Here is a 27826-nt window from a genome sequence, read left to right on the forward strand (position 1 = left end):
TGCTTGAGGAAGTCTTTCTTGCATTCCAAGTTCTTCCATCCGACAGGAAAATATTTTCCCGACAAAGGGAAAATTTTTCCCGACAACAGGAAGAACTCTTCCAGTTGTCCGTCCGTAAACCATTCAAATTTTCGAAAATTGAGAACTTTTTGGTCGAACTTTAGAAAATGTTTTTCCTTCCGACAGAAAAAGTTCTTCCATCCGACAGGAAAAATTTTTCCTTCCGACAGGACACAAACGGATGACTGACGTTCCTCTTCCTGAATGCCTTCCAAAGCCAGAAGAACCGAAAGCTGCAGAACCACAACAGTCTCCTCAGCAACCTCAGTTCCAGCAAGTACCTCCGAATTACTACCAATTTCCACCTCAAGGTTACTACCCACCACAAGGCTTCCCGAACTACCCTCCTCAGCCTATGCCTTACTTCCCCAACCCTTGGTTGTTCCAGCAAGCTCCACCCCAGCAATTCCAATTCCAATCTCAATCGAAGAGAGACCAAGACTTCGAAGAAGGTCTGAACCGCTTACGCAAAGAGTATGCTACAGCTCCAATTGAGAGAAAGTTGTTCCCGGACCAAAAAATAATGTTTAGGGTAGATGGTTAGATCTAACCTCATTTCTAACCCGATTTCTACCCTCATGAATTTTCATGAATTTCCTTAAGATAGAAAAAATAATGTTAGTTTTATTTTTATTTATTTTTTTATTTTGTATAAAAGATATGATTTCAACAATCGGCACAACAACAATTCAAACAACAGCACCAAACTCGTTAGTCATGAATCCAACATCTATGTTAGTAGAGATGAAAAACTTCATTCCTTCTTCATATAGTTTTGGAACAGAAATACAAAAAATTAAGCAGGAACTTTTAACAAGTAATTTAGACTGTACCGCACAGGATGAAGAAAATGAAGAATATCTTTATGAAATGCAGGACATTATTGACCATTTACCTAAATTGCCTGAAATCCAACAACAAAAGCTCACTATTCCTGAATTCGATGAAATAGAAGTGAAACCAACTGACTCAGTAGAAATAAAGAAGTTCATACGAAAGGTAAATTATGAGTTTCTAGGATATCATTGCAACCATAAAGTTATGGACAAAGATTGCGACATGGTATATAAGAACATCTCTGACATATATAAATCTGGGGAGTTTAAGACATACGACAACTTTGTTTCATTAGTTGCAAAATGTGTATGGCAGATAAGAGATAAAGATAGAAGAGGTAAAGTATGGCATGAACAGATAAAACCAACTGCTTCAGATTTAAAGAAAGTCATTGACGCCTTGGTTGTTCTAGCTGGTTTTATTTCAATGTATAACGCAAAAATGAATCCGCAATGTTCTAAATGTAAAGCAGCAATGAGGAAATATAACTACTCCGTCAAAGAGATAGAACGTATGAGAAACGACTATGCAGACTTAAAGAAAGAAGCAGAGAAGCCGGTAGAAGATAAAATGGACATGTTAGCATTTCTGAACAAAAACTATCCAACTGCTGACGATTTCCTTCTATCTGACGTCAAGAAGAAGTATAAAGAAACTTTCGGCATTGTTAAAATTTTTGATATCCTCAGCGAAGAAATAGAAGCTACAAAACTGTTTAGAATCTCACGAATTCATAACGTTTACCATGTAAAACGGTTATAAATAATGAGGGTAGAAATGAGGGTAGATATCGGGTTAGATCTAACCATCTACCCTAAAATATATTTTTATTGAATTCAGCACAAAATTCTGAGTAAAATAATTTTTAGGGCACGTGTCAAACCGTTGAGTTTTCACAAAATTCCAAAAATAACGTTTACCATGTAAAACGTTTATAAAATAACTGGGGTAGAAATCGGGTTAGATCTAACCATCTACCCTAAAATATATTTTTGGTGTAAATTTCATTAACTGACTGATGGCACAAAGTGGCTTAACGAAAACATTAATATATAAAATTCATGAAAATTCATGAAAATTCATGAAAATTCATGAGGGTAGAAATGAGGTTAGAAATCGGGTTAGATATACCCATCTACCCTAAAAATATATTTTTATTGAATTCGGCACAAAAATAATGAATTTTCAAGCTTGACCATTTACACAATTTGAACTTTGTTTGCGTAGATATGAATTCTGAAAGAAGTATGAGGGTCTTGTATGACTTTGTACTTCTCCCATAGTTCATGTCTGTCAAACTTACCTGCCATGGACTCTTTCATAAGTTCCATGAAATCGTCTTCGGACAATCCGGGGAAAAGTATTATGTCAGTAAGTATTCTTTTAACATCCTTACTTAAACTCTTTGCTGTCTGTACACATATTACGACTGAAATGTTAAAGTGTCTGAGCTTCTTAAGAATTCGACACATATCTTGTTCTCTATTCTTTAACAAAGGATGAGAGGCGAAATCATCTAAGATAAGAAGACATCTATGAGGGTAAGTCTTCCAATCGTAAGATTGCAATTTCTTCGAAATGTATTCTATCTCTTTCTGTTTGTTTCTGAAGTGTTTCTTCTCTAATATTCTCTGCATTTCCTCATTTGGGTCTTTAAACTTAGAATTTATATACTCATTTATAGCATTATACTTCAAAACTCTTCTTTGGTACTTCTTTATCCAATCTAACAACTCAGTATCCTTTATACATACTAACTTAGACTTCTTTATAATATCTTTGAACGAATTGACGGTTTGGTCAAATTGACCAGAAGTCGAACAAATAACAACTAACTCATAGAATGGGTTCTTCTCATCTAGTTCTTGTTGTTGTGCAGCCATTTTAAGATAAGTGAAAGTCTTGCCCGACCCAGGTGGTGCAATTAGACCTGTTATACCATTCTGAGCAAATAAGAACTTTTCATGTATAGGCTTTATCTGAGCATTTTCTAACTTCCTCTTGTTCTTGTCTAAAACATTCTCAAATTTCTTGTCAATGTCAGCAAACTTTTTTTCTAACATATTTTTAGAAAAATTAAAATTTTTATCTTTTAGAAAATGTCTAGCGATTTCGCTATCTATATTCGAGACAAACTTTTTGACAGCAAAACATCTGTCGACCATAAAATCTTACATAGTGTAAACAAGAAAGGTGAATTTGTTCTAAAGTTCTGTTTCTGGGAATATGACAAGAACCATAAAACATTACAAAGAGCAGTCTTAAAATTTGTCAATGACAGACTTGTTGACAGAGATGACGCCGATTGGAAAGATGAAGTCCAACAAAAGTTCTTAGAATGCAAAGAAGACACATGCGCTGTTCTTGAAGATGAAATAGAAAACAGAATAGATGAGCTATTAAAGGACAAAGAACTTTTACATAGATATGGTTCTGAGAAATTTGACATATCTCCACCAGAGAAGAAGAAAGAAAAGAAAGAGAAAAAAGTAGAAGAGAAGAAAGAACCTGAACCAGTTCCAGAGAAAAAGAAATTTGACATGTAAAAATAAAATTTTATTTTTAGAACATTTCTGGGTCAATGTCAATGCTCTCTTCCTCTTTAGGAGTAAACACTGGCTTAGACTCTAAAATCTTTTTACCCAATTTACCTTGAACTTCTACAACTTTAGACTCATAATATTCATAGTCGTCTGTCTTCTTTGGTTCATAAGGTATAACAAGTTTGTATGCTTTGCCTTCTTTAAGGTTTGAGAACCTTCTGTCAAAACTTTCTTTGACTGTTAACAAACCTTCTATGTCTAAGTCTTCAAATTTCGCACCATTTTTAGTCACAATAGCAAACTTAACTGGTTCGATGTTCCAAACTTTGCTGAATGAAGACTTTTCAAAATGGTAGAAGTAAACATTCAAATATGTGAATGGGTCTAGTTCTTCTTTAAGTCCTGACATGTACTTGTTTACTGAAATATATTTCGTCATCTTTTCTATCGGATAAAAAAATATTTTTTTTAAAATTTACTCAGAAAAAATTTTCTTTGTATATACACCATTCTGAACATCTAAAAGACTTTTGACATTTGCCAAGAATGTACGTTTAGAAGCTGCCATATAACCATACTCTTGACAATATTGTTTATATTCATCATATAAAGACTTTTCATCTAAACACTCAAAGTCGCTTTCTTCTATGAACAGTTCATATACACTCTTGTTTGCTTTTAACAATGTTTGTCTCTCTTCGGTATGTGGAATTTGTCTTGGATTGAACTTAGAAATATCTAATGTCATGAAATATGAGAACAAGTGGTTGTAAAAGTCAGATGTCAAACATTCTGACAAAGCGTCAAAATATTCTGTATCTTGCATATGAGCTTCTGACGTTCTGACAACTACATATCTTCTGTCAGAACTTTCTAACTTCATCGGAACAGCATTGTTTGAAACCATAATGAAGTTTGCAACATTTTCACAAACTCTTTGGTCTTTATACTTTCTTTCAACAACTCCAACTTTGTCTGTTATAAGACTCTTCAAAGCATCTGAGTTCAAAACTTTTGTTGTATCCATACTTTGAAGTTCATTGCAAACTATAAGTTTCATATTCTCTATTGAGGAGTTAAACTTGCCACAGATGTTTTCTAAGTTTGTCATATTCGGATTCGAATAACCTTCTAACAGTTTGCACAAAATATCTGTAAAGAAAGTATTCTTACCAGTTCCTTGTTTTCCAATTATAATGAGAGCAGTTTCATTTTTAGCACTTGGATGTTGTAAGATATTTGCAAACCAACATAAGATATACTCATAGACTCTTTCGTTTCCATTGCATATAATTTCTTTGACATGGTCTAACCAAGCTTCTATAATATTTTCTTTCCATTCTACTTGTTCATATTTATATCCAGTGAAGATAGAATAGAAGTTTGGAGAAGGTGTATAAAACTTTATACCACGAACTGAAAAATCTTCTAACTTTGACAATAAGATATCCCAAGCATCTAACATCTTCATTCCAACTTGTACAACTTTTATTTTCTTAAGTTTCTGTCTACATTCTTGTTCAGACACTATTGTTGCTCTTGGTTTGTTAAAGACAACATCCCATTCTTTCATGACATAACATTCTGGGGCAGAGTCGACATAAATGACTAAACGTTTCAAATTCTCGACTGCTTTGTTATAGTCTCGAAATGGACACATATTTCTGAATGCTTGGAAGTCATAAAAATCTGAAACATCTATTCTGTATATTTTTATAAAAATAAAAAAAATATTATTTTTTTATTCTTGACTTTGTTGTTCCATTTGTTGCATTTGTTGTTCTTGAGCTATTTGTTGTTGAAGTTGTTCTTGTAATACAATACTTTCACCAGTTGCATCTTCCAATTCGAAACTTTCTGCCGTCATTGACAAATACATAGGACATAAAAGTTTTACAGGAACAAAGTTTGCGTCAACTAATGTCAACGTTATACTTGCCAAAGTGTTTGAGTTCACTAAGGTTGAAAATTCTGCATTCGAATGAACAATAGGCAAACCAGCAGAGAAAGTATTGTTTATACGCATAAGTATCTTTTGGTCATAATAGTTTCTGTCGACATTCGAATAACACTTTGAACCTAAGTTTGAAACAATATATAAGATTGGTGTGCTTAATGTCAATGGAATAGACATTCCTTGTATGACACCTTTTCCTGTTATAGGAAACTGTTGGTAGTAAAAACCAGAAATAAGTTTTGTATTATAGCTCATATCGTTTATAGTAAACTCAGTCGGACATCCAAACATAATGAAACCTGCTCTAGTTGCAGCACATGTTACACCCGTACTTAAAGTATTAAATAAGTCAACAAAACCTGTTGGTGGTATATCTGAGTAAGTATCTTCAAAGGAGTATTTTTTACCATTCACAACAATAAAGTCTTCTGGTGTCAAAAGAGCAAAACAGGCTTTAGTCGTCATTGTGTTTAAGGTTAGTTTACAATATCGTCCTTGAGGACTTTGTAAGTTTGTTGTTATAGAATTATATTACTTGGGGTTTTTAGTCGTAATAGTATAAACCATTATGTCTTCTGCCATTTACTTAGGAAACAATAAGAATTACCGAAAAAGTGACAAAACATCAAAAACAGGGAGGGGTCTCAATTTTTATTACTTATATTATTTTACAATATTTATATAAATACTCTTTTATAATATTTTACTATAAAATTATACCTCAAATTCAAATATTTAAAATATTATTTACATAATTATCTCAAAATTATATTTTTATATATTATTTTTCATATGTATAAATCATATAATCTATATCTATGCAAATCTCATCTAAATTTTTTTGAAACAAACCGCTACCATTTTATAATGGTCCATCTTAAATTCATCATAAATTCTGGTACATGTTAGTTCCAGAGTCTTCAAATCTCAAACACTCTGGTACCAACATGTACCAGACGCGAGTTTCCAATGCCCTCGTACGATTTTCTATTAAGATCTTCTTGAATGAGAAGGTCTTCATAGAACCTCGTACGAGGGCTTCTCTTTTAAATACTCTGGTACCTGCTGGTATCGGAGTCGACTTTACAGCCCTTTCCCCAATTTTGAAGCTGGGGAAAGTTTTCAAGCAATGAAAGGGAAGCTCTCGCTATGAGGTGAAAATCTAGAATTTTTACCTCATAGCGAGTAATCCTTTGTTAATTGCTTGAAAACTTTCTTCAAATTATCAAAATTTCGAGGAAAGTTTCCTTGCTTCAAAGTAGAGATGGAGCCCTTTGAGCCACTGCATATAGGTCAGTGACTCAAAATACTCCATCTCTACTAGAAATCGCCAAAATTTGGGTCGCAATCTTTGAAATGCGACGCAAGTTTTGGCAATTTCGCGAGGGACTTGCTCCATTTGGTGCATAGATTCACACTCTATGCACCAGATGGAACAATTCTTTCGCTGACAGCGGGAAACTTTGTCTGAATAGTTTAACATTCAGACAAAGTTTCCCGCTGTCAGAGAGGGAATGGAAGGGTAAGAGGTATATATTCATAATGTATACCTCTTACTCTTCCATTCCCTCAAGAAAGTTCAAAAACTTGGGTGCAATCAGTTCTGATTGCACCCAAGTTTTTGAACTTTATATAAGGAATTGTTGGCTATGATGTACTGATCATGAATCAGTACATCATAGCCAACAATTCCTTCGCAAACAGTGGGAAACTTTGTCTGAATAGTTTAACATTCAGACAAAGTTTCCCGCTGTCAGGGAGGGAATTAGAGGGTGGGAGATATATAGATAGACTATAAATCTCTCACCCTTTAATTCCCTCAAGAAAGTTAAAAACTTGGGTGCAATCAGTTCTGATTGCACCCAAGTTTTTGAATTTTGTATAAGGAATTGTTGGCTATGATGTGGATAGCCGCTGCCAGACCAAATGAATTAACCGTTGTGAATAACGTTTCTGAATCTTTATTTAAAAAGATAAAATATCACGATTTTGGCTGCGTTAAAAATCAAAGAATTGATGTTTTTGTCAAAAATCTTTTAGAAGAAGTTGCACCCAATTACTTTTATCGTATTAAAACGATTTACTTCAAACAGGTTTTATTCCTTCAATTAGAATTCGCGAGCCTCGATTGACAGATTATAAAACAAAATTGAAAAGAGAAGTTCAATCACGTTTATACCAAGTATTAAATTTTGTTCAGAATCAAGAAGCCAATTTGAATCCATTAAGATTTTTATTGGAAAATGCTGAAGAAAAACTTTCTCAAATAAATGAGAAGATACAAAATTCAATTACATATTTAAGATCGTTTGAAATTCCAAATGAATTGTTAGATACGTATATGTTAGAAATTAATGAATTTTGTTATAATTCTCCAGATTATATTTTAGAACATTTCGAAGAATTTTTAGAGGATTTCAAAGAAAAGAATAATTTAATAGACTAAAAAATTTATTATTTTTATTTATTGTGAATTTTAAATTGTCACTTTTTAAGTGTTACTCCCTATTGAAAGTGTCACTTTTTCGGAAATTCTTATATACTCAGTTTGTTGTTATAGAATTATATTACTTGGGGTTTTTAGTCGTAATAGTATAAACCATTATGTCTTCTGCCATTTACTTAGCAAATAAATTTTAATGAAATGTTGTGGTCGTCAAATATTTTTATAACGTCTGGGAAACTATATTTTAAGTTCAACGTTTCACCTCCTTTCATAACGTATATCTTGTCAATAACATTATATGAAACACCACAGCAACCAATGTCGGGTTCTATTTCTTTGATGTTTATATCGTCTGCCTCTGTCAAAAGTTTCAATAGTTCTTTCAAAACTTCATGAGGTGCAATGACATATGAGTTCACTTTTACAGGGTTGTGTTCGACCAAGTTTAACATTATACTTAAAGCTTGACAAATCTTCTCCTGAGTTTGAAGTTTGTCTTTAAGTTGTTGGTAGTCGTTTCGAATATCTGCAACAGAACTTAAGTCTCTGTTAACTTCAGGATATGTTGGTTCTTTTACAGGAACAATTGTTATACCATCTTCGTCTTTGTATGGTTTCCCCATTTCAACATCTCTGTCTTTGACATTGACAATAACACTTTGACTGTTTGTTTGAGTTGGTGAATTTAACTTCACATCTGCCACCGCCATTAAACCTTTTGAAACACTTACGCTTCTATTTTTCGGAAATGACATTTTACTTAGAATAAAAAGATGGACGTATTCGGATATCTTATTGAATTGAAGCAGAACAAAGTTTATACTCACAAACAATACAAATACATTGACAGAATAGTTCTTTACACAAACAATGGAAAATGTTATAGAATAGCAGTCTTTGCTGAACCTAAATATTTTCATAAAGCAAAGAAAGTTGGTATAACTGAAATGGTGAAAGTTCTTGAAGCAGACAAAAATATAACTTCAAAACTTACAGATATTACTAAAGGAAAGTTTATAATACAATATTATGTCAAAACTGGCGTACTGTCAATATTTGACGGAGAGAAATCAGTTCAAGAACAACTTACTGACCTGCTGCCAAAATCTGCTCGATGGAAGCTGTCGTTATGCCAATCTGAGGAGCCCCAGCAGGTTTCATCGAACGAATCTTCAAAAGAGCATCTTCCGTGAAAAGTGCTATTGGTTTTTGTAAACTTCTTTGCTCTCAATTCATCTGGACCGTCTCTGTCACCAGTATATTGTATTTGAACTGTACCAACAGTTGAAATACCACCCATAAAGTCTTCTGAGTCAGCAAATGGAATGCCAAGCCAAAAGTTTGAACGGTCTCCATTTGTATATTGAGTTTTTTGACCTCCTGTATGAGTCCATACTTTCACATATGGCATAATAGAACTTTGCATTTCAGGGTTAATAGTTGTTGTGAAGTTGTTGTTAAAGTTCATAGCATCTAATGTCAAGTTGTATGACCTCATATCCTCAACTGTAGAATATTCTTCTCTTGGATAATATTTACCATCTATGTTTATATGATATTTAATACCAGGGTTGTAGAAACAAGAATAGTCATTTATAGTTCGTCTGAACAGTACAAACATAGTATCTGCATGTTTCATTGCAGTTGTTAAAGCAATATCTGTTCTTGCACCTGCGGCTCCTGGATTTTGGTTTCCAACTTCACCTGCAAAGTCTTTGACAGATATTTGGTGTATAGGGAACATAAGTGGAACTGCAATATATTTGGCAGCTAAAGCATTTGAAATATCTGGGTCCAACATAATAGACTGCAAGTCTGCTTTCTATTCTCTTGCATTCAAACTGTTCGCATGTAAACTTAACTGTGTCCCAAGCAGTTCCAGCAGCATTGAAATAATAGTTTTACTTCATTGTTGAAGTTTGAGAAACCAAAGTCTAAGTCAACTTTGTCTTTGCAAAATTCGGCGAATGACGTTTGATTTGTTCCCTTTACGTCCTGTAATAGTGAATGGGTCTTGTGTTGGTGCAATGACTAAGTTATTTTTGCTTGGAGTAAGTTCGATAGAAATTTTTCCTGCCCAGTTTGGCAAGTATCTTAAAAACCTGAAGATGAGGAAAGATGACAAAGGAACTCTAAGTTTTCAGTTTTACTTTAGTGGCAGCAGTTCCATCTGAACCAGAAAGGTTAACATAAACTCCTGGAACGTTAGGGTCAAGTCTTCTTATTTTCTCAATAGTTGCATACTGGTCTGTTTGTTCTCTAGCTTGTGGTTGTACTGAGTTTCTCAAAGCGAACCATTCATAGTTTGCCCATGTTACTGTTTGAACTAAGTCAGAGTTAGAATATATCTTATATCCCATGAAAACTTCTGGAGCATATTGGTATCCGACATAGAAAATTCCATTGCAACCTTTCTTGTCAGACAACTTGGCAGAAGGTTTTATTTCAATGTCTTGTTCCACGTATAAGAATGAGTTGTCAATAGAAATAATATGAAACCTGTCGCAAGCAATATCTACTGTTGTTGAAGAACCTTCTCCAAACTCACCTACGTTTCCATAAGAAACAGCAGTTGTATATTCGTAAGTTCCAGGAACTATTTCTGACCTTCTAATGGCATTGTCGCATTCGTTATATACCATTCGGAAACATTTCCGTTCATGGCATCCAAAACTGTTGGCGTTCTATTCTGAGCGGCGTACATTTCATATGGGTAAAAATATAGAATAGTTGGATTTATGTGTCATAATAGAACCCACTCGGACCAAGCTTTACTTTCTTCCTGACTGAGTTTTTAAACTGAATCTTTAACTCTTCTTTTTCCTTCATTGCCACTACTTTCACTAGATGAAGTTACTTCTTCACTACTTTCACTTTGTTCTACTTCTCTTCTTCTTTGGTGTCGCTTTTGGTAACTTGCCCTCTGCTTCAAGTTTGTAGCATCTTTGCCTCATGTTCACCTAGTATGTTGTAAATTTCCCATGTCCTTTTTGCCTTTGGGCTCTGGTCGCCCATCTCAGGTAACCTATATCCTAGAAAGATTTTGTCATAGTTTGTATTTGAGTCTTCGCTTATTGTTTGCATGACTTTTCCTGAGTTTCCGGTTCAAGCTCTTCAAACAGAGCTTGTCCATATGGAATAAGCTCGTTTCCAAATATATGTTTTTGTAGCCATTCTGGTTTTCTTTCCATGTAACCAATAATATCTTTTGTGAATGGGAAAGCTTTTACCCAACGTTTCAGTCTTGCGTCATTTATTTCTGTAGTTGGTTTTATTTTGTCATGGAACATGTTTTTCAATACTAACATTTCATTTGGTACTGTCCATTTGAGTTTTCTTAAATATTCATCCCTTCTCATTTCATTGTCTGCAAAGTAAGTTTTTATGACATTTTGCAAACTTTCGTTTGCAAGGTCATGTACAATAGGTTTCTTCCTTCTCTCTCCCTAACTTTTCTTTCTAAACTCTTCACCAAATATACCATCTCTATGGTTTCTGTGTAGTTCTTTGAGATAAATGTTCTAGAACGTCAGGTGTTATATTTCCCTCAGCCATGTTCATTTCATACTGGTCCAAAATATCTGCATCTTTCATATCTTTCAATGGCATTAAAGCCGCGCTGAAAATACCCGTTATATCTGGTTCACCATTCACTTCCATTGCGTCTACAACTTCTTGGAATTGAGGTTGTAAGTTTATGAACCACCTATCCGGATTAGCTTTGACCCCATTTCATTGTAGTTCCATAGTCTGCAGAAACAAAAGTAGGTTTGTTTCCATATTGGTTAGGTTCTGAAATGAACTTTAAACAATGTTTCATTTCTATATGTTTTGTTGAAATTTAACCTTTTATTTTCACCGAGTTCAGCCAAAGATTGAACGTTATAATGGTCGTAAGTAAAAAGGATTATTGTATTTGCGTACATTTTCTTTCAGTACTTCCATTCTATGCTGAATATTTTCATCTGATGTTGGAGTCTTTTGTATGTCGGTGAACATTTTTCGATATTCTTCTACTATGTCAGCCGAATTTTTCTTAGACTCTTGGAAAGATTCCATATTCACCTCATACTCTTGTTGAGGGTCAAGATTTTTCGGCTGTTCCAAATCTTCATCTAGTTCTGTGAAGTTAGTTTCCAAAGGAGGGACTTGTTCGTTTCCTTCAGGCTCTTCTAGCTGTTGTTGCTGAACTATTTCTTCCATGTCTGGTTGTATCTGAACTTCTTCCTGTTGAGTTTCTTGTACTCATCTGCTGGCATTTCATATATTCCGAGACCGTTTTTAAACAAGTTCCCTATCTAAGTCATCCGGACTCATAAACCTTTCTTCTTCGTTCCGTCTCTATTTTTTACGCGTTTCATGAAGAGAGTTGAATTATCATTTAGCTCTGACATCAAATATCTCGGAGTAAATTCATCCATGTCATTTGGATGATATGCTATTAAATCAATATCCCTTTGCGAGCTTGTATTTTCCAGGTTTGAGATTATATCCGATTTTATGCTGAACCATAAAGCTAAATAGGTTCGGGTCAGTATTTCCTTCCTTGAACTTTCTAATAGCTTCTTTATATCTGTCACTAAAGTCAAGAGTATCTGGGTAACCATAATCTTCCTTAAGCATTTTTAAGAATTCTTGGTTTCCTTTTTCTCTACTTCTTTTATGTCTTTGCTCTGTTTGTGGTTGCTGTGCAGGGTTTTGAACTGTTGGTTGCTGTGCTGGATTTTGAACTGTTGGTTGTTGTGCAGGGTTTTGAACTGTTGGTTTTGGTTGTTGTTGTGGTGCTGGATTTTGAACTGTTGGTTGTTGTGCAGGGTTTTGAACTGTTGGTTGTTGTGTTGGTTTTGGTGCATGCCTGTGTCTGTGTCCATGTGACGATGTAAATGTTTTAGGTAGTCCTGGTGCAGGTGCTTCTCTTGGAGGGTTTGGTGGTATATAAGTTCACCAGCTGGCACATATGTTCCATTCTGCAGCATAATGTCCTACACCTGACTTTTCGTTCTTAAGAAAGCATTTACTAGGTCTGTTTTGGTCTGTTGTAACTCTTTTTCTTGACTTTCCACAACAGTTGCTCTAACGGCGTCATAGGCCACTTTGAACTGCCTGTCTCGTTGCTGCATCTGTTATTTTCGTCATATTTTGTGCTACTTCTCTTAACTCGTTGTCGAAAACCTTCAGACTTCAGTTTCTTTCCAGATGAGAAGTCGTTCACTAGTTTCACCTTACTATGAAGAGCTTCGAAGCATTCTTAAAGTCAGCATTCATTAAAGCTTCATTTGAACTGTCTTCATCCGCTTTGTATTTTTGTCCTTATTGACCCTATAAGTTGGGCTGCTTTTAGCGTTGGCTTTGGGCATCTAACCAGTCATTATTAGCTTTTATATATTCTGCGCTTTTCATTGCTTTTGCATGGCTGCGTCGTTATTTTTACTTTCTTGTGCTAAGTTTTCATACTGTAGGTTTGGTTTTGCAACTGTAAAAGTTTTTCTGCCTTTACATTTGCTTCAACTTCTTTTTTATACTCATCGCTATCCATATATGTCTTCATGGCTTTTTGTTTTATCTTTCATCTTTCAGTACTTATATTGAGTAGTATGGTTTTTTCAAATTTATAACATCTTGTTCCATTTTTGCTACTTCTGCTGCTTTTTCTGACACTTTTTTCGCATATTCCTCTGTACTTAGTTCTTTCAGTTGTTCTTCTTTCTTCTTTTTCTCTACGTTTAACTCATTGAGTTTCTTTGTGTGTCTGTCATATTCTAGTTTCTTTTCGTTTTCACTTATTTGTTTCTGTATGTCTATGTTTGACTTTTTGACATCTGTTATTTGATTTTTGAGTGAACTCAAATTCATTTGACTTTGAGGGTTATAAGCTGTTCCGTCTGCAGCTCCACCATAGCCTGCCATTTTCGCTAAAAGTGCCGCTTTTAAACCCCCACTCTGTGCACCAATAACTTGGTTTAAAAGCATAGGGTTGCTTGACATTTGTTGCAACATAGTGGGGTCATTCATCATTTGTTGTTGCAACTGTTGTTGTGGTGTCAGTTTTACTATTGGATGTTTCAATGCTCCCTTCCTCTTACGTATATTCTTACGTAGCTTACGTGGCATTTTAAGTGAAGTTAAAAAGCGGTTTTTGACAGATGTTTATATGACACTTTTTGTTCAGCACAAAAAACTACTCGGTCAAAGTGTTGTCAGTTTTGTAAAATAACCGTCTTATCTCATTCTATAAGGGAGAAAAGGCTTCTCAAAGTATACTTCCTTGGAACGCCTGTAACTTTTCCTGTAGCGACGATAGACCCTTACTTGTCCGGACAAAGTTATACTATTTTGAGCGCTCTACCAAAAAGTCACCGGCTGGCTCGTCCTCAGAAATTTTTTATGGGCTAGAGGGCGCAACGCGCCTGGAAGCCCTCCGAATAAAAACTTCATTTATACTAAACATCTTCGGGGCTAGAGGGCGCAACGCGCCTGGAAGCCCTCCGAATAAAAACTTCATTTATACTAAACATCTTCGGGGCTAGAGGGCGCAACGCGCCTGGAAGCCCTCCGAATAAAAACTTCATTTATACTAAACATCTTCGGGGCTAGAGGGCGCAACGCGCCTGGAAGCCCTCCGAATAAAAACTTCATTTATACTAAACATCTTCGGGGCTAGAGGGCGCAACGCGCCTGGAAGCCCTCCGAATAAAAACTTCATTTATACTAAACATCTTCGGGGCTAGAGGGCGCAACGCGCCTGGAAGCCCCACTACCTTTTTTTTTCAATCACTTATTGTTCATGATGCAATCATCATATTTCCAAGTGAAATATGAAGGCCCTATCACGAACAAAATTTAACCGATTATTTGATAGAGCGATGAAGACTCCGATCACATCTATGAAAATTTCAGAAAGAAAATTTTACAAATTAGCAAGTCACTTTTTAATGGAGTCATTGATTCCTTTTAAGGATGAAGGCATCCAGAAGATGTCTGATAACAACTTCGAGCAGGCAATATTAAGCTTCAACAATGTAATCGAAAAATTAGATCCAAAGACAAATGAAGAAGCTGTTTTATACATGGTTTGCTTATTAAATCGTTCTGCATGCTATATTCAGCTTAACAAGTTCGAAGAAGGCGTTAACGATGCTAATGAAGTTATCAAATTGTACCAGCGTCTTCGACCAGAAGAAACACAATTAAAGATGGACCAGAAAGCAATCGAGACTGATCCACTTACAGTTCCTCTTTCCAATGCCTATGTAAGAAAGGGCCAAGCTGATGAGTTACAAGGAAAGATGCTTGATGCACTTCATAATTACGCCGCGGCATCATCCCTTAAGATGGACGGTGACGGTCAAATCGGAATGAAAAGTGTTTTACAGCGCCTCGGTGTCCCAGAAATTAACCAGGCAGATCCACAGCTTCAACAGTTCTCCATGATTCTTGTTCATCTTCTCAGTGATGTCAACATTCTTATCGCCCTCAACAACATGCTCCAGTTCCTCCTCGAAGGCGATGTCAAAGAAGAGCAAATCGTTAAGTACAACGATACTGGCTGCTGCCGCATTCTCTACGCTGTCATCCAGCTCTACATGGATAACGAAGTTATTGTTACAACAGCAATTACAACACTCCGCGTTCTCGCAGAGAAGGGAGCCCAAGATCCATTCAATGGTTTCCTTGTTATGCGTGTTGCTGCCGACCACTGGAAGGCCTCCAAGAACGTTGTCTCCGATATCATCCGTTTCCTTGCTGGAGCTCCAATAGAATTATTCCCTTACCTTGCAAGAGCTGATTTCATTCCAGTTTGCATCGACGCACTCGACTTTGACCTCGAAAACTCCGACTTCGATAATATCTTCTACGTTCTCTTCCACCTTTCATTTGGCCAGGAGCAGCTTGTCCAAATTGGTGCCGAAGGTGCTGTTGAAAAAGCACTCAGTATCAAGACAAAGGCATCATTACTCTTCCTTTCAAAGGCTGCTTTGCTTGTCGATAACATGCGCGTTATCGAACGCGAAGAAGGTTCATCATGGGCATTATCCGAAGCCGAAAAGAACCAAGAAGACAAGCACGTAGTTGCTGCCGCCGCTGTTATACTCAGCCAGTTGTTTGTTTTGGCTTCTGTCGATGAAACAGCTGTTCCAAAGGACGAACTCAAGCAAAAGGCCACAAAAGTCTACGAATTATTCTTCCCATTAGCCACAAAGTACTCAAAGGATTCAGACGTTATTTCTCCAATCTTTTCAGCACTCGCAGCTTGTGCCGAATTCAATATCGAATTTATCAAAGAGAAGAGAGTCATTCAGGCAGCTTCTGCCATTCTTACAATGCATCTCGATGATGAACCATGCGTCGTTAACATCGTTTCATTACTCTACATGTGCTGCGTCAACGGATTACTTGAAGAGATCAAGACTGTTAGATCCGCTGTTCCAACAGTTGTTTCTACACTCAAAGACCACGCCGATAACTTGCAATTGGTTGAAAGAGCTGTTGCTATTATCGTTGAATGCGATCATCCAAGCAAGAAGAAACTATTTGAAGCAGCTATTAAGCAGCAACCAGAATCACCAATCCTTGCTAAGTACAAGAACCAGTTCCAGCAGTAAGTTCGTTTTTATTTATTTATTTTTCTTTTATTTTATTAGAGCTTAACGTAAATTATCTATAACTGATATTAAAGCATATTATAATGATACTTGCTATAAATATTTTTTTTTAATTTTCAAAATTAAATAAAGGAACTTTGGCTTTGTTAGCAAAAATACACGTTGTTTACTCTATTCTCATTTCATATATGTAATATATGTATATTTTGCCGAAGAGCAAGGGCAGCATCTTGAGGCCAGAAATTATATTATAGCAAATTTGATTTTTTTATGACTAAAGAATCGCGGTAAGTTTATATACTCACACAATAGATCATAAAACTTTATTTAACATTTCATATAAAAAGAAACAACAAATGCATGTATTCATATAATACTTATTCTCATCAATTGCTTGAGGGGCCTGGTTCTCTCAATTTCTCTATTGTTCCCCCTCTTTTTGCAACCTTATGTGATTGAGCATTATGGGTATTGCCAGCTGGAGTGAATAACACATTCTATTTAATATTAAATTCATATGAAATACATATTTCAGCAAAATTAAGGTGTCTCGATCCTAATTCGGATAACAATAACATGTAAAATTCTAGGACTACATATTTCATCATTGTGTTCCTCATGTAGAGTCTAACGGATATCATCTTGGTTGATGCTTTTGGACTTTAAATTTATCCGACTATAATTTTTGTTTGAAATTTTTGGAGTTTAAAATTGTGACTATTGAAATTTTTTTCAGTTCACAAATCCAATTCACAATGAGTGAGACTGACTTTAATATTTCAGAACTTTTTGAATTAACGAAAGATTACAGTGAGTCTTTCAGAGCATTATACAGGCTTTACACTTTCGACGAAGGTGAAATTGACAAAATTTACCAAAATATCAAAAGTAAAATAATCGAAACAAAAATAATTTCTCCACCAAAATTTGTCGAATCTATTTCAAATGCAATACAACACAACAATCGTTATTTGAAATCATATTTTCGGATTTTCGAAAAATTATATGAAGATTATCATCCAGGTAAAGATTATAATTATGATATTAGTTGTGGATTTGATAAACTTATTTACGACAAATATAAATTTTCATATATAGATCCAAAGTATCATGAAGATCTTTCTGAATTCCTCAACGAAAACACAATTTACAAATCAATATTGGATGATGACATTAAATCATTTATATTCTTCACAGGAAGAAAAGGATTTGATGCAAATCAAACAATTGGTAATTCTTTGTTTCCATTTACATTACATGAGCTTTATTTGCTTGAGTTGTGTTGTTATTATGGTTCTGTAAACTGTTTTAAATTTTTGAGAACGAAATTTAATTCAAAAATCACCAGAAATTGCATTAGTTTTTCATTTTTAGGAGAAAATCAAGAAATAATAATGGAATGTCTTAAATATAAAAAACCCGATTACAAATGCGCAGAATATGCAGTTGTTGCACACAACAATGACTTTACCCATTTTTTGATCACTGAATACAATGAACCTCCTAGTGAATGTGAGTGTCCGAAATACAATAATGTTGATGCAAGCTTGATATATTTTGATATCAAAAAAACTTTCAAAGAAAAATTAGCATAAATGAGTGAATTTGGAATTCCATCTCTTTGTGAATATTTCATTTTGCATGGTGCAGATATTAAAAGGGATGGTGGAAAAGCAGCTTTTTATGCAGCAAAGTTTAATTGGAAAGAAATACTCGAACTTCTTATTTCACATGGATTAGATATCAATTATCATTGTGCACTTTTTCATGCCGTACAATTTAATCGTAAAGAAATGGCTGAACTTCTCCTTGCAAAAGGCGCTAATATAAATGAGAGAAGTTCTACAGGGCATACACCCATTCTTAGGGCTGTAGAGCGTAATAATAACGAAATGATTGATTTTCTTTATTTACATGGTGCTGATATCAATGTATACGATAAGGATGGAAGAGGTGTTCTCTATTATGCAGCAAAAACTAAAAATGTTGAGAAAGCAGAAATTTTCATATCACATGGTCTAGATCTAAATAAAGATCCCTCAAAATTGATCGAACCTCTTTTCCTTGCAGTGAAAAATAATCTCCCAAGAATAGTAGAACTTCTGATTTCACACGGTGTAAATATAAACGCTGAAAATAAAAAGGGTAAAATACCTCTTCATTATGCAATAAAGAATGATAGCGTCAGCATAGCAGAACTTCTTATTTCCCATGGAGTTGATTTCAATGCAATAACTTATAATGATCAAACATTTCTTCAATATGCAGTAGAACATCATGGTTATGAAGTTCCAAAACTTCTTATTTCACGTGGTTCTGACATTCACCAAATTGATAGTGATGGCAAAACGCTTCTTCACCTCGCGGAAAGAAGCGATAACGAAAAAATAGCTGAATATCTTATTTCTCTTGGATTAGATGTCAATGTAAAAGATAAATCCGGACAAACTGCTCTCCATGAAGCAGCATATAATGGTTCCATAGCTGTACCAAAATTACTTATATCACATGGCATTGATATTGAAGCAAAGGATAATTCCGGCAAAACAGCACTATATCTTGCAAAAGAACGTAGATTATTTGGTACAGAATCTCTAATCGAATTACTTGAATCCCATGGATCTCATGTTGATGACAGTGAAATAGAACTAATTGAACCACCTGTGTATCTAGATGGGGTTCCAGACATGTTTGATTTTTAAATTACAAAGGCAATTTAACAACTAAAGAATAATAAACAAAAAATACAAAATATTTTTTACATCTGATACGTTGCATATGACTTTAAAAATAACTCTATAGATTTAAGAAATATTTCACGTTTAATCTGCAATCATGTATAAATGTACTTTTTTTAGATATAATAAGAAATTGAATTCCTTAAACTTGATAAATTGACTTATCATGAGCTTTCGACTAATTAATTGTACGCAAAAATCAATAGTGTTACTCAACTTGCAAGATAGGGAGCGCAAATTTCATGTTTATCCATTACGTTGATATCAATGTCATGAGTAACAAGAAATTCTGCAACTTCTTACAATTATAGATTGTTTGATTTAAGGGTCACCACGTCGTGACACCGACCCCGAAAAATACATATCACATAATTTGTTGACAAAGATAAAAGACTCCCACCAATTCTTATATTAAAAAAAAATTCTGGAAAATTGCTGGAAAATTTTGTAGAAAATTTATCGCAACAAAATTCAGAAGTAATATATATATTATTAAAAACAGTTTTTCCAAAATATTCCAAAATCGAAATTGAGAGAAATAAATTTTCTGCATTTTTTTTACTTTTTTTCATGTCTCTTTCTGTAGATTCTTACAAGGAGATAATTATGTCAGATAATGTTGAGATGTTCATAGAGTACGTGACGTTAATGATTTCTGATCATGTTTTATTCAACTCATTAAGAAAAATTCATCCAAAATTGTTCCAGAACATCAATTCTCTAATGCCATTTTGCGTTTATTTGAAAGCAAATAATCTTGCAGCAAAGTTTCAAGAAGTTTATCATAATTTATCATCAGAAACTTATCCAATTCCATTAGCTTTTTACGCAGCCGCATCAGGAAATATTAGATACTTAGAATCACATAAGAGAGATGCATCTGACACTACAAATGACGGAAATATAGTTAACGTTGCAGTATATTATAATCAGCCAGAAGTTATTAAATGGGCTATAGCGAATAATATTTCCCCCGTAGCTGCAAGTAAAACATACGGAATACCATTACGTAAAGCGTGTGAAAGATATCAGATTAATTGCGTAATAGAATTAGTTAAAGATGAAACAATCAGGAAATCATTATATGATCCTCATTATGGTTCAACAGTTTGTTTGGCTTGCCTTAACAAGAGATTTTTCGAAGCTTTGCCGATTTTAATTGACAATAACCTTAACATTAACAGATGCAATTTCGATTATTGGCCGCTTATACTTCATGGAGCAGCCTCGAATTCTTCGCTCATACCATCTCAGCTCGTGAGACTTGGAGTTCCCATTGATTCATGTGAACAGTACTCAGGATGGACTGCTCTTCATGTTTCTGCTTCCAAGCACCAGAGAATCAATGTTATTTTCTTCTTAGAATACGGTGCTTCCCCATTTAAGAAAACTCACTTGGGTTTCACTCCTTTCATGCTTGCAAACACTTTTGATAAAAATGATAGAAGTTATGACTGCGCCCAATGCATTAGAGATGCTATCTGTTTATATATGGCCAAAAGATTTTTGATTGCACGTTTTTCGGGCTCCCAGTAATGTATTGCATTGAAGTTCTGTTTCGTATTAAATAATTATTATTAAAAAGCCGTCTTTTTGTTAGTAAGTTATGAAAATGGAATAAAAATTTAGCCATTTTGTAGAAATTTGTTGTGATAGTTTGATTCACAATATAATCATTAACCAAGATTAAGAAATTAATGAGGGTTACTGAAATTCAGAAAGAATAAAAAGAAAATCAATGGTTAACAATTCCTTTCAATATATTTTCTGATCATCACAAAATGCAATATCAGTTATCTTGCCTAAACATTCGTAATTTTCGTATTTTTGGGCCGATATTTAGACAATTGACCAAATTTCTATTCAAATCATTTTTTTACAAAATGATGGAGATTTTGTCGCGTTTGAACCCAAATTCGTTATCTGGTGCGTCCGACATCATCATAGTAGAATATGAAGACGGCTCCATGAAATCTTCACCATGGCATTTGCGAATTGGAAACCTTGGTTTAATTCATCACTTAAATAAAGTCATATCAGTAACAATAAACGATACACCAGCGCCATTCATGATGTATGTTAACAAATGGGGAATCGGCCAATTCTTCGCATCTCAAAAAATGAAAGCAAAAGCACCAGCCAAAAACATGATTTATCCTTCAGTCACAAAATCCCAGTTAAGTGTTTCTCCTGGAGATATTAGAGGTATTCTTGGTTCCAAATCTAACAAAAAACCAATAAACTCCGAAATATCAACTTATTTGACACGAAACTCAGCAGTAGATATCGATGCTGCCTTCATTTATGACGATCCTGATCCAGAGCCAATATCAACAGCCCCATCCTCAGTTGATTTAGTTCAATCAGTAAGTTCATCGACTTTTGAGAACGATACAGAAATGATAAAAGGCATCGAATCGAGTGCGCCCGTTCCCTCATCAATGCTTTTACAGATTGTCAGGCCATTAATTCATTTTGGTCGAAACGAAATCGAATTTACAGTTTCGTCACTTTTACAAGGTCCGAAAGTTGTCAAAGCTTTGCTTTTTCTTTTAAAAGCATCCGATAAAATTGTTGTAAGCGACATTGACGGCACAGTTACGAAATCCGATGCAATAGGCCAAGTTTTCGGAGCGATCGGAGCTGATTGGACACAGCCAGGGCTTGCAAAACTATACGATAAGATTGCTTCTTACGGATGCCAGTTCATTTACTTAACAGCGCGTCCTGTAAGTCAAGCATCTGTTACTCGTCACCTTTTATCGAGAATTGACCAAGAAGGAACAAAGCTTCCTGATGGTCCGTGCATTCTAGCTCCAGATGGTTTCATACACGCTTTCACAAGAGAAGTTGTGAAAAGGGAACCTCAGAAATTTAAGATTCCGACCATTGATACGATCATTAAGTTGTTCCCCGATGATAAGAACCCTGTTGTTTTGGCTCTAGGAAACAAAAACTCAGACGTAATCTCTTACGAATCAAATAAAATTACAAGAGAGAAAATCTTTTTATTTGATACAAAACACCACGTTCTGAGTGCTGATGGAAAGGTTGTTTGTGATTCGATCATTGATTGGACCCCACAAATACAAGATTATTTAGGTCTTTAAGTATATTATATATCATTTATTTGTTTGAATAATAAAGTAATGTTTTGTAGTTATATGTCTGTCTTTTTTAACAAAAATCTATTATTAATCTTGAATTCATAAGTATCTCCTAATTTGATTATTCATGGATAACCAGCTTTTCGTCTCATTTCATTAGATTTATGGACAAAGAATAAGATTTCTTACTTAATAATCTAAATTAATTTATTTCGATTATTTCACACAGAAAGAACCCTCAATATCAGTTTTTTTAGCATGTATCGTGTGATGGAAAATAAGTGATGATCAATTTAGTATATAATTTGGATATCTTGTTCCAAATAGAGAGCTAAACAAAATTTGTGTTAACAAAGAGCGGAATCAGTACATGATGATCACGAACTCAATTTTATCTTCCTCAACATTCATTTTACTGATACTTTCACTTTCCTTTTGACTATATCAAGAAAAACGATTCATTTAAATCATCCACGTAGACTCAATCGAGGTATATCCAATGATTTAAAGACTTTCATAAATGAAAGAGAAAAAAAAAGTTGTATTCGTATTTTTATCAATATTTACATTAAAATAAAAATAAAACTCAGTTATTGATTTTAACGGCGTTTAAGAAGGCCTATTTCCTCTTCAAGTTGCTCTATGATATCATTGTTCTTTTCGACTTCCTGGAGGAGCTCGTTTGGATCTGTGAGCTCCAAATCCTGAGACAAATCATCAGCTGTTGCAGTCTTTCTTGAATTCTGAAGAACTGCTTCGATGTCTCTTCTTTGTTCTGTTAATTGAACAAGGGATCCCAAGACAGCTGTATTTCTCTGGATTTCCTGTGTGAGCTGAGCAGTCATATCCTTGATCTGTTTATTGATTTCTTCCATCTCAGCGTTCTGTTCTGTTTCGATTTCCTTTGTTTGTGCTCTGACAGCGTCTGCATCTTTGTTGACCTTCATCTGTTCCAACTCGACCAAATCAACAGGTTCTCCAAACTTAAGACGTTGAATACCAGCAAGTTTCTCCTGTCTTTCTTCGAGCTGTTTCATGCTTGAGTCCAAAGTGTCCTTATCAGCTTTGAACGATGAAACATCTGCTTCGAAAAGCTTGTGAGCAGATTCTCTGTCTGTTCTGAGTTTGACTTCTTGGTCTGCGAGTTGTTTCAATCCGCTTTCCGTGAAGATCAAGCTGTCGGAGAGATCTGTTGGCATCGATTTGACGATGAGTGGTGGTCTTGCTTCTCCCTGAGGAATCTCCTTTGCGATGAGGTTCTTTATCTGGTGGAATTGGATTGAGAGAGAGAAGTTGAGCTCGTTGAGATGGCGCTGCTTTTCGTGCTGGAATTCCTCGAACTCTTGCTTGATCTGTTGGTAAACAGTCTGCAAGTTCTTTGTCTTGAACTGGATTGTATCGATCTGGCGCTGGATTTTCTCTTTCGCGTTCTGTGCCTCTGAGATTTTGTCTTGGAAGTCCATTCTCTTTTCTCTGAGATCCAAAACTTGTTCGAATAATGCTGGATCGCATCCCTGTGGACAAATGTCTTCTTCCTTCTCTGCGTTCTGTTTCTCGAACATCTTCTTGATGGCGTCGACATCGAGCTGTGTCAAATCGACTTCTTCTTCGTCGGCATTGGCTTTGTCTTGGTTCTTTCTCATGTTGAAGTTGAAGATTCTGAGAAGAGGATCATGGAATTTGTGTGTTGGATTGACAATTTCGTGGAATTGCTTCAAGAATCCTTTGACTTCTTTCTCGTTTTCTTCAATTTCGTGTGTCTTCTGAGCGATCTGTTTGTTGTGAGCTGCAACTTCGTTTGAAATTGCCTTCATTTCGCTGGCCTTTGCACGAAGTTTTCCATTGAGTTCTGCATCCTTCAACTCGAGTTTGGAAAGAAGCTTGAATTCTCTAAGCATCAAAATGAATCTCAATTCAGCAAGAACAACTTCTGTTTGTGCATGAACTTTCTCAACAGCGATCTCGTCAACCTTAGCGTTGAATTTCGCAATAGCTTTGGAAATGTTGGAAATAAGCATCTTGCGTTTGAAAGCGAGTTCTGCGGAGAGTTCGTTCATTTCGATTTGTTCGATTTCCGTGAATTTCGGAGCTTCATCTTGAGATTTCTTCTTCTTTGCCGGTGCTTGTTGTTTCCTCTTTGCGTTCTGTCTATGTGCTGGTTGTGCAGCTTGTTTCTGCTTTCCTGCCTGTGCTTCGTTTCTTCTTCTTGCAGCTGCAGCAACTTGTTCGGCGAAAGAAATCGCTTCAGGAGTAGGAATCGTGATGTTGACTTTTTCATCGAGAACAAGAGGTTCGAATCTGTTTTCATGGATTCTGATGAGTTCAGGGTTTAATGGATCGTAACCAATTGTTCCTCTGATTTCCAATAATTGTCTGTTTGTTTCGTCAACTGATTTCTGAAGGCTCTTCTTGAGTTCGGCCAAATCTTTGAGTTTCTGGTTGAATCCGAGTTTGAGATCTTGAATTGCCTTCAAAAGCATCATCAACTGTCTCCTCTTCTTTGTGGCATTGACACGTTCATTCTCAGGAGCAATGTATGATGGATCATCCTTTAGTTTGTAATCACCAATTGTTCGCTTAGCAATTTCGATTTCCTTCAAATCTTGTGGATCTGAATAATTGGCCGGTGGTTTTTGTTCCATGATCTTCTTTCTTCTTCTGTCTCTCTTCTCACGCTTTCTTGTGTGTTCATCTGGAGTGTGAACAACCTTCTTGAGAGGTGGTTGGCGTCCGAATTTGTTGGCTTTTGTTGGCTTTTGCTGTTGAACTTCTTGTTCTTTGTTTGAAGACTCAGAAATTGTACTTTCTGTGTCAGCTTGTGCAACAGCTTCTGTTTCTTGTGTCTCGCCTTCTTCGTCTGATGGTTGTTCGTTTGGAGTCGATTGCTGAATGACTTCTAGGACAACTGGATCGAGTTCTGTGATTCTGAACGAGGAAACTTCCTTCTTGCCATCTGTTGATGTAACTGTGAAGGATTCTTCGGTCATGTCACCGACCAATCGAGATTTGACTTTTCGGAAATGAACTCTAGACTTTTCTGCAGCGAACATTGTGTTCCTAGATGCTTCCTTCTCGAGATTGACTGCTTGCTCTTCCATTAAATCGAAGAGGAATGGATCAATCTTGAAGGCAGCGTCATCTAACTGCATATACTTTGGAGCTTTGGAGTTTTGAGTGACCAAAGCAGCGAATTTCTGTCTGAGGGTTTCAATCTCCTTACGAATAAGAGATTTCTGTTGCTCTGCAGCCTTAATTCTGCGATCGAGTTCGGATTTCTGTTTCTCTTCTTCAATGGAGTATCCTGTGCCCTGGATATCTTCAACAGGAGCAACTTCGACAGCTTTGAGTTCTTGCTTTGGAAGATTTCTGCCTTGAACTTGGCTTTCCTTGAACAGGAAGAGTTCTCCAGTCTCAGAAGCAGTTGCAAGCCATACTTTATCTGGTGATAAAGCGATAGATGTCACTGGTGCTGAGTGAATGTTCTTTGTAAGATTTCCGAAAATTATCTGGCCTTCTTTTGTGCCCTTGATTTCGGTCATTTCGTCAACAGTGAATGAAGCTGTAATATTTTCATCGGCTGCACCTTTGTCAATTGTTTCGACTGGAAGGTCTATGAAATAAGATTCTGTTGAATCTTCAGGGAATGTTGTTGGAGAAGCGATTGTAGCGATCTTGCCATCACTGCATTCGACGGAGATCATGTTTCCCCATCTGATACGAAGACCTCTTGCATATTCTTTGTCGTCTTCGATCTTCTTGCCGCTGATAGCTTCCTGTGTGATCTCTTCTTTTGTCTTTGGCTTCTTTCCGTTAACGTAAACGAATCCGAGAGGTTCAAGTGTCAAATTATCAAATCTCATGAAGAACAAAGCGCCATCGTCACCTGTTGTAGCGACCAACTTTGATGTTGGGCTCTGTTGGATATCACGGATTGCACCTGTATGTGGTTTAAGTGGCTGTTTGAGAGTAAGACCATTTGCTGTAGCAAGAATGATTCTTAAGCAGCCATCGGCGAAACCAGCGAATACTACATCGTTTTCGTTCTCATTGATCCAAAGGATTTTTGTAACTGCCGCTTCGAAATGCAATTCGCTGAGCATCTTCTTTTCTGTGATATCCCAAAGGCGAACAAAGCCATCATCGCCACCAGTAATGAAGAGAGCTCCTGATGGAGAGAATGAAAGTGCTCTGATTGCTCCTGAATGGGATTTCTGGAGGAGTTCTGCTTTTCTTCCTTCAATATCTGCACGCCAGATACCTTGTTTCTCATCGACAACAAGCCATTCTGTTCCAACTGGATACATGCATTTGATTGAGGAATTATTTGAGATGTGAAGCTTCGCCTTTTGAGTTAAGTCGATAGCTACTGATGTATCTTCTGTTTCTGCTGTATCGATTGTTTGGAAATCCCAGACTCTGATTGCTCCATCGCGGCCTGCTGTAATAACGTTCTGTCCTTGATGATAAACGAGTTCAATCATGTCCTTATGGCATCTCTTGCCACCTGTTCTTACAAATTCGCATTTGATGAAAGCATCTTCCCATAAAAGCAAAGAACCGGATTCAGAACCGGACAAAACTTTGCCATCAGGGAACATTGCAAAGCCAGATGTATCTGAAATTTCGATGTTACCGAATTTACCAATTTCACCTTGTAGTTTGAGGCCTGTAAACGTTTTAGCCATTTCCCATAATCTGATGTGGCCAACGCCTGAAGTGCAGAGGCGGCCCTTTAAGTTCTCTGAGAATACAACGCGATAAACATCTTGTGAGAAAGCCTTTGCTCTCAAGATTAATGTTTCCCTTTCCCAATCCCAGACCGTTAACATGTAGTCAGGGAAAGTACCGACAGCGGCAAGCATTGTGCCATCTGGGGAAAAGTTCATGCATGTGTATGCTTGTTCTGTACCGCCTTTTAATACTCTGAATAATTTCATTGATGGATATTGATATATTAGAAGCATTGGATCTTTACCAGCTTCACCGAATGCGATGTATTCCTTGTTAGGATGTACTGCACAACAATTAACTCCTTTGTTGTGGCCGTAGATTTTTTGTTCTTCGCCTGTAGCGAGATCGTATATCATTGCGAAGTTTCCTACTGTAATAACGACGGTGGTTTCGTTGATTGGAATAGCATTATATCTTCGGGATAGATCAAAGCTGAATATATTGTACAAATTGAAATTTGTGTCGAATTCTGTTTTTGCAGGGGATTCATCAAACAGTTTCTGATCATCGTAAAAGTAATCTGGTGTTAGATATGCTTTTGGATTCTCGACCTGTTCTTGTTCCACCCCTTCTTCTTCGGTCATCGACGTATGTAAATTTGTTTTAGATTCCAAAACGTACAAAAAGTGCGGGAAAAATGACATGTAAAATGTCATAAAATCGTTAATAATTTTTGACAATCGTCAAAAGGAGATTGCATATTTCATTTCAAGAAAAATGAATTATTTAAATGATCCTTATGAAAAACTGAATTAAATTCATGAAACGAGAAGATTTTTGATATAAAATTTTCCATTTCCAAGA

At 35.8% G+C, this 27826-nt stretch overlaps 13 protein-coding genes and 1 pseudogene across 14 annotated transcripts, besides 2 other annotated features; 7 read left to right on the forward strand and 7 right to left on the reverse strand.

The window, feature by feature from the left end:
- Positions 1–11636: part of a mobile genetic element that runs on past the window's edge.
- Positions 242–604, forward strand: TVAGG3_0593270 (uncharacterized protein; the record flags this gene model as incomplete). The annotated part of the gene is made up of 1 exon (XM_051239562.1): positions 242–604. The coding sequence occupies one exon, from the start codon at positions 242–244 to the stop codon at positions 602–604; it is 363 nt and encodes a 120-aa protein (XP_051097386.1).
- TVAGG3_0593280 (organellar and viral DNA polymerase type B) lies at positions 1324–1659 on the forward strand (the record flags this gene model as incomplete). Its single annotated transcript, XM_051239563.1, has 1 exon — positions 1324–1659. One exon carries the CDS (start codon positions 1324–1326, stop codon positions 1657–1659), a length of 336 nt encoding a protein of 111 aa, XP_051097387.1.
- Positions 2097–2780, reverse strand: TVAGG3_0593290 (protein of unknown function, DUF4106 family; the record flags this gene model as incomplete). The annotated part of the gene is made up of 1 exon (XM_051239564.1): positions 2097–2780. The coding sequence occupies one exon, from the start codon at positions 2778–2780 to the stop codon at positions 2097–2099; it is 684 nt and encodes a 227-aa protein (XP_051097388.1).
- On the forward strand, positions 3132–3443 carry TVAGG3_0593300 (uncharacterized protein; the record flags this gene model as incomplete). The annotated part of the gene is made up of 1 exon (XM_051239565.1): positions 3132–3443. A coding segment is annotated over one exon (312 nt), but the record flags the coding sequence as incomplete, so codon positions are not given.
- TVAGG3_0593310 (protein of unknown function, DUF4108 family) lies at positions 3460–3879 on the reverse strand (the record flags this gene model as incomplete). Its single annotated transcript, XM_051239566.1, has 1 exon — positions 3460–3879. One exon carries the CDS (start codon positions 3877–3879, stop codon positions 3460–3462), a length of 420 nt encoding a protein of 139 aa, XP_051097390.1.
- On the reverse strand, positions 3916–5100 carry TVAGG3_0593320 (uncharacterized protein; the record flags this gene model as incomplete). Its single annotated transcript, XM_051239567.1, has 1 exon — positions 3916–5100. The coding sequence occupies one exon, from the start codon at positions 5098–5100 to the stop codon at positions 3916–3918; it is 1185 nt and encodes a 394-aa protein (XP_051097391.1).
- Positions 5182–5862, reverse strand: TVAGG3_0593330 (uncharacterized protein; the record flags this gene model as incomplete). The annotated part of the gene is made up of 1 exon (XM_051239568.1): positions 5182–5862. One exon carries the CDS (start codon positions 5860–5862, stop codon positions 5182–5184), a length of 681 nt encoding a protein of 226 aa, XP_051097392.1.
- Positions 5988–7942: a mobile genetic element.
- TVAGG3_0593350 (protein of unknown function, DUF4106 family) lies at positions 8020–8553 on the reverse strand (the record flags this gene model as incomplete). Its single annotated transcript, XM_051239569.1, has 1 exon — positions 8020–8553. The coding sequence occupies one exon, from the start codon at positions 8551–8553 to the stop codon at positions 8020–8022; it is 534 nt and encodes a 177-aa protein (XP_051097393.1).
- On the reverse strand, positions 9221–10203 carry TVAGG3_0593360 (annotated as a pseudogene). Its single transcript has one exon. A coding segment is annotated over exon 1 (983 nt).
- A 3124-nt stretch (positions 11637–14760) lies between the features above and the next one.
- Positions 14761–16465, forward strand: TVAGG3_0593370 (HSP70-HSP90 organizing protein 1-related family; the record flags this gene model as incomplete). The annotated part of the gene is made up of 1 exon (XM_001328452.2): positions 14776–16446. One exon carries the CDS (start codon positions 14776–14778, stop codon positions 16444–16446), a length of 1671 nt encoding a protein of 556 aa, XP_001328487.1.
- A 1576-nt stretch (positions 16466–18041) lies between these two features.
- Positions 18042–19578, forward strand: TVAGG3_0593380 (protein ubiquitination; the record flags this gene model as incomplete). Its single annotated transcript, XM_001328453.2, has 1 exon — positions 18042–19148. One exon carries the CDS (start codon positions 18042–18044, stop codon positions 19146–19148), a length of 1107 nt encoding a protein of 368 aa, XP_001328488.1.
- A 176-nt stretch (positions 19579–19754) lies between these two features.
- Positions 19755–20768, forward strand: TVAGG3_0593390 (Ankyrin repeat family; the record flags this gene model as incomplete). Its single annotated transcript, XM_001328454.2, has 1 exon — positions 19755–20720. One exon carries the CDS (start codon positions 19755–19757, stop codon positions 20718–20720), a length of 966 nt encoding a protein of 321 aa, XP_001328489.1.
- Positions 20769–21067: 299 nt separating this feature from the next.
- Positions 21068–22294, forward strand: TVAGG3_0593400 (phosphatidate phosphatase protein; the record flags this gene model as incomplete). The annotated part of the gene is made up of 1 exon (XM_001328455.1): positions 21068–22294. The coding sequence occupies one exon, from the start codon at positions 21068–21070 to the stop codon at positions 22292–22294; it is 1227 nt and encodes a 408-aa protein (XP_001328490.1).
- A 553-nt stretch (positions 22295–22847) lies between these two features.
- TVAGG3_0593410 (cilia- and flagella-associated protein 44 family) lies at positions 22848–27678 on the reverse strand (the record flags this gene model as incomplete). Its single annotated transcript, XM_001328456.2, has 1 exon — positions 22891–27678. One exon carries the CDS (start codon positions 27676–27678, stop codon positions 22891–22893), a length of 4788 nt encoding a protein of 1595 aa, XP_001328491.1.
- Between the last annotated feature and the right edge of the window lie 148 nt (positions 27679–27826).

The sequence above is a fragment of the Trichomonas vaginalis genome, chromosome II (genome assembly GCF_026262505.1).
Source record: "Trichomonas vaginalis G3 chromosome II, whole genome shotgun sequence".
In the NCBI taxonomy this organism is placed as follows: Eukaryota; Parabasalia; order Trichomonadida; family Trichomonadidae; genus Trichomonas; species Trichomonas vaginalis.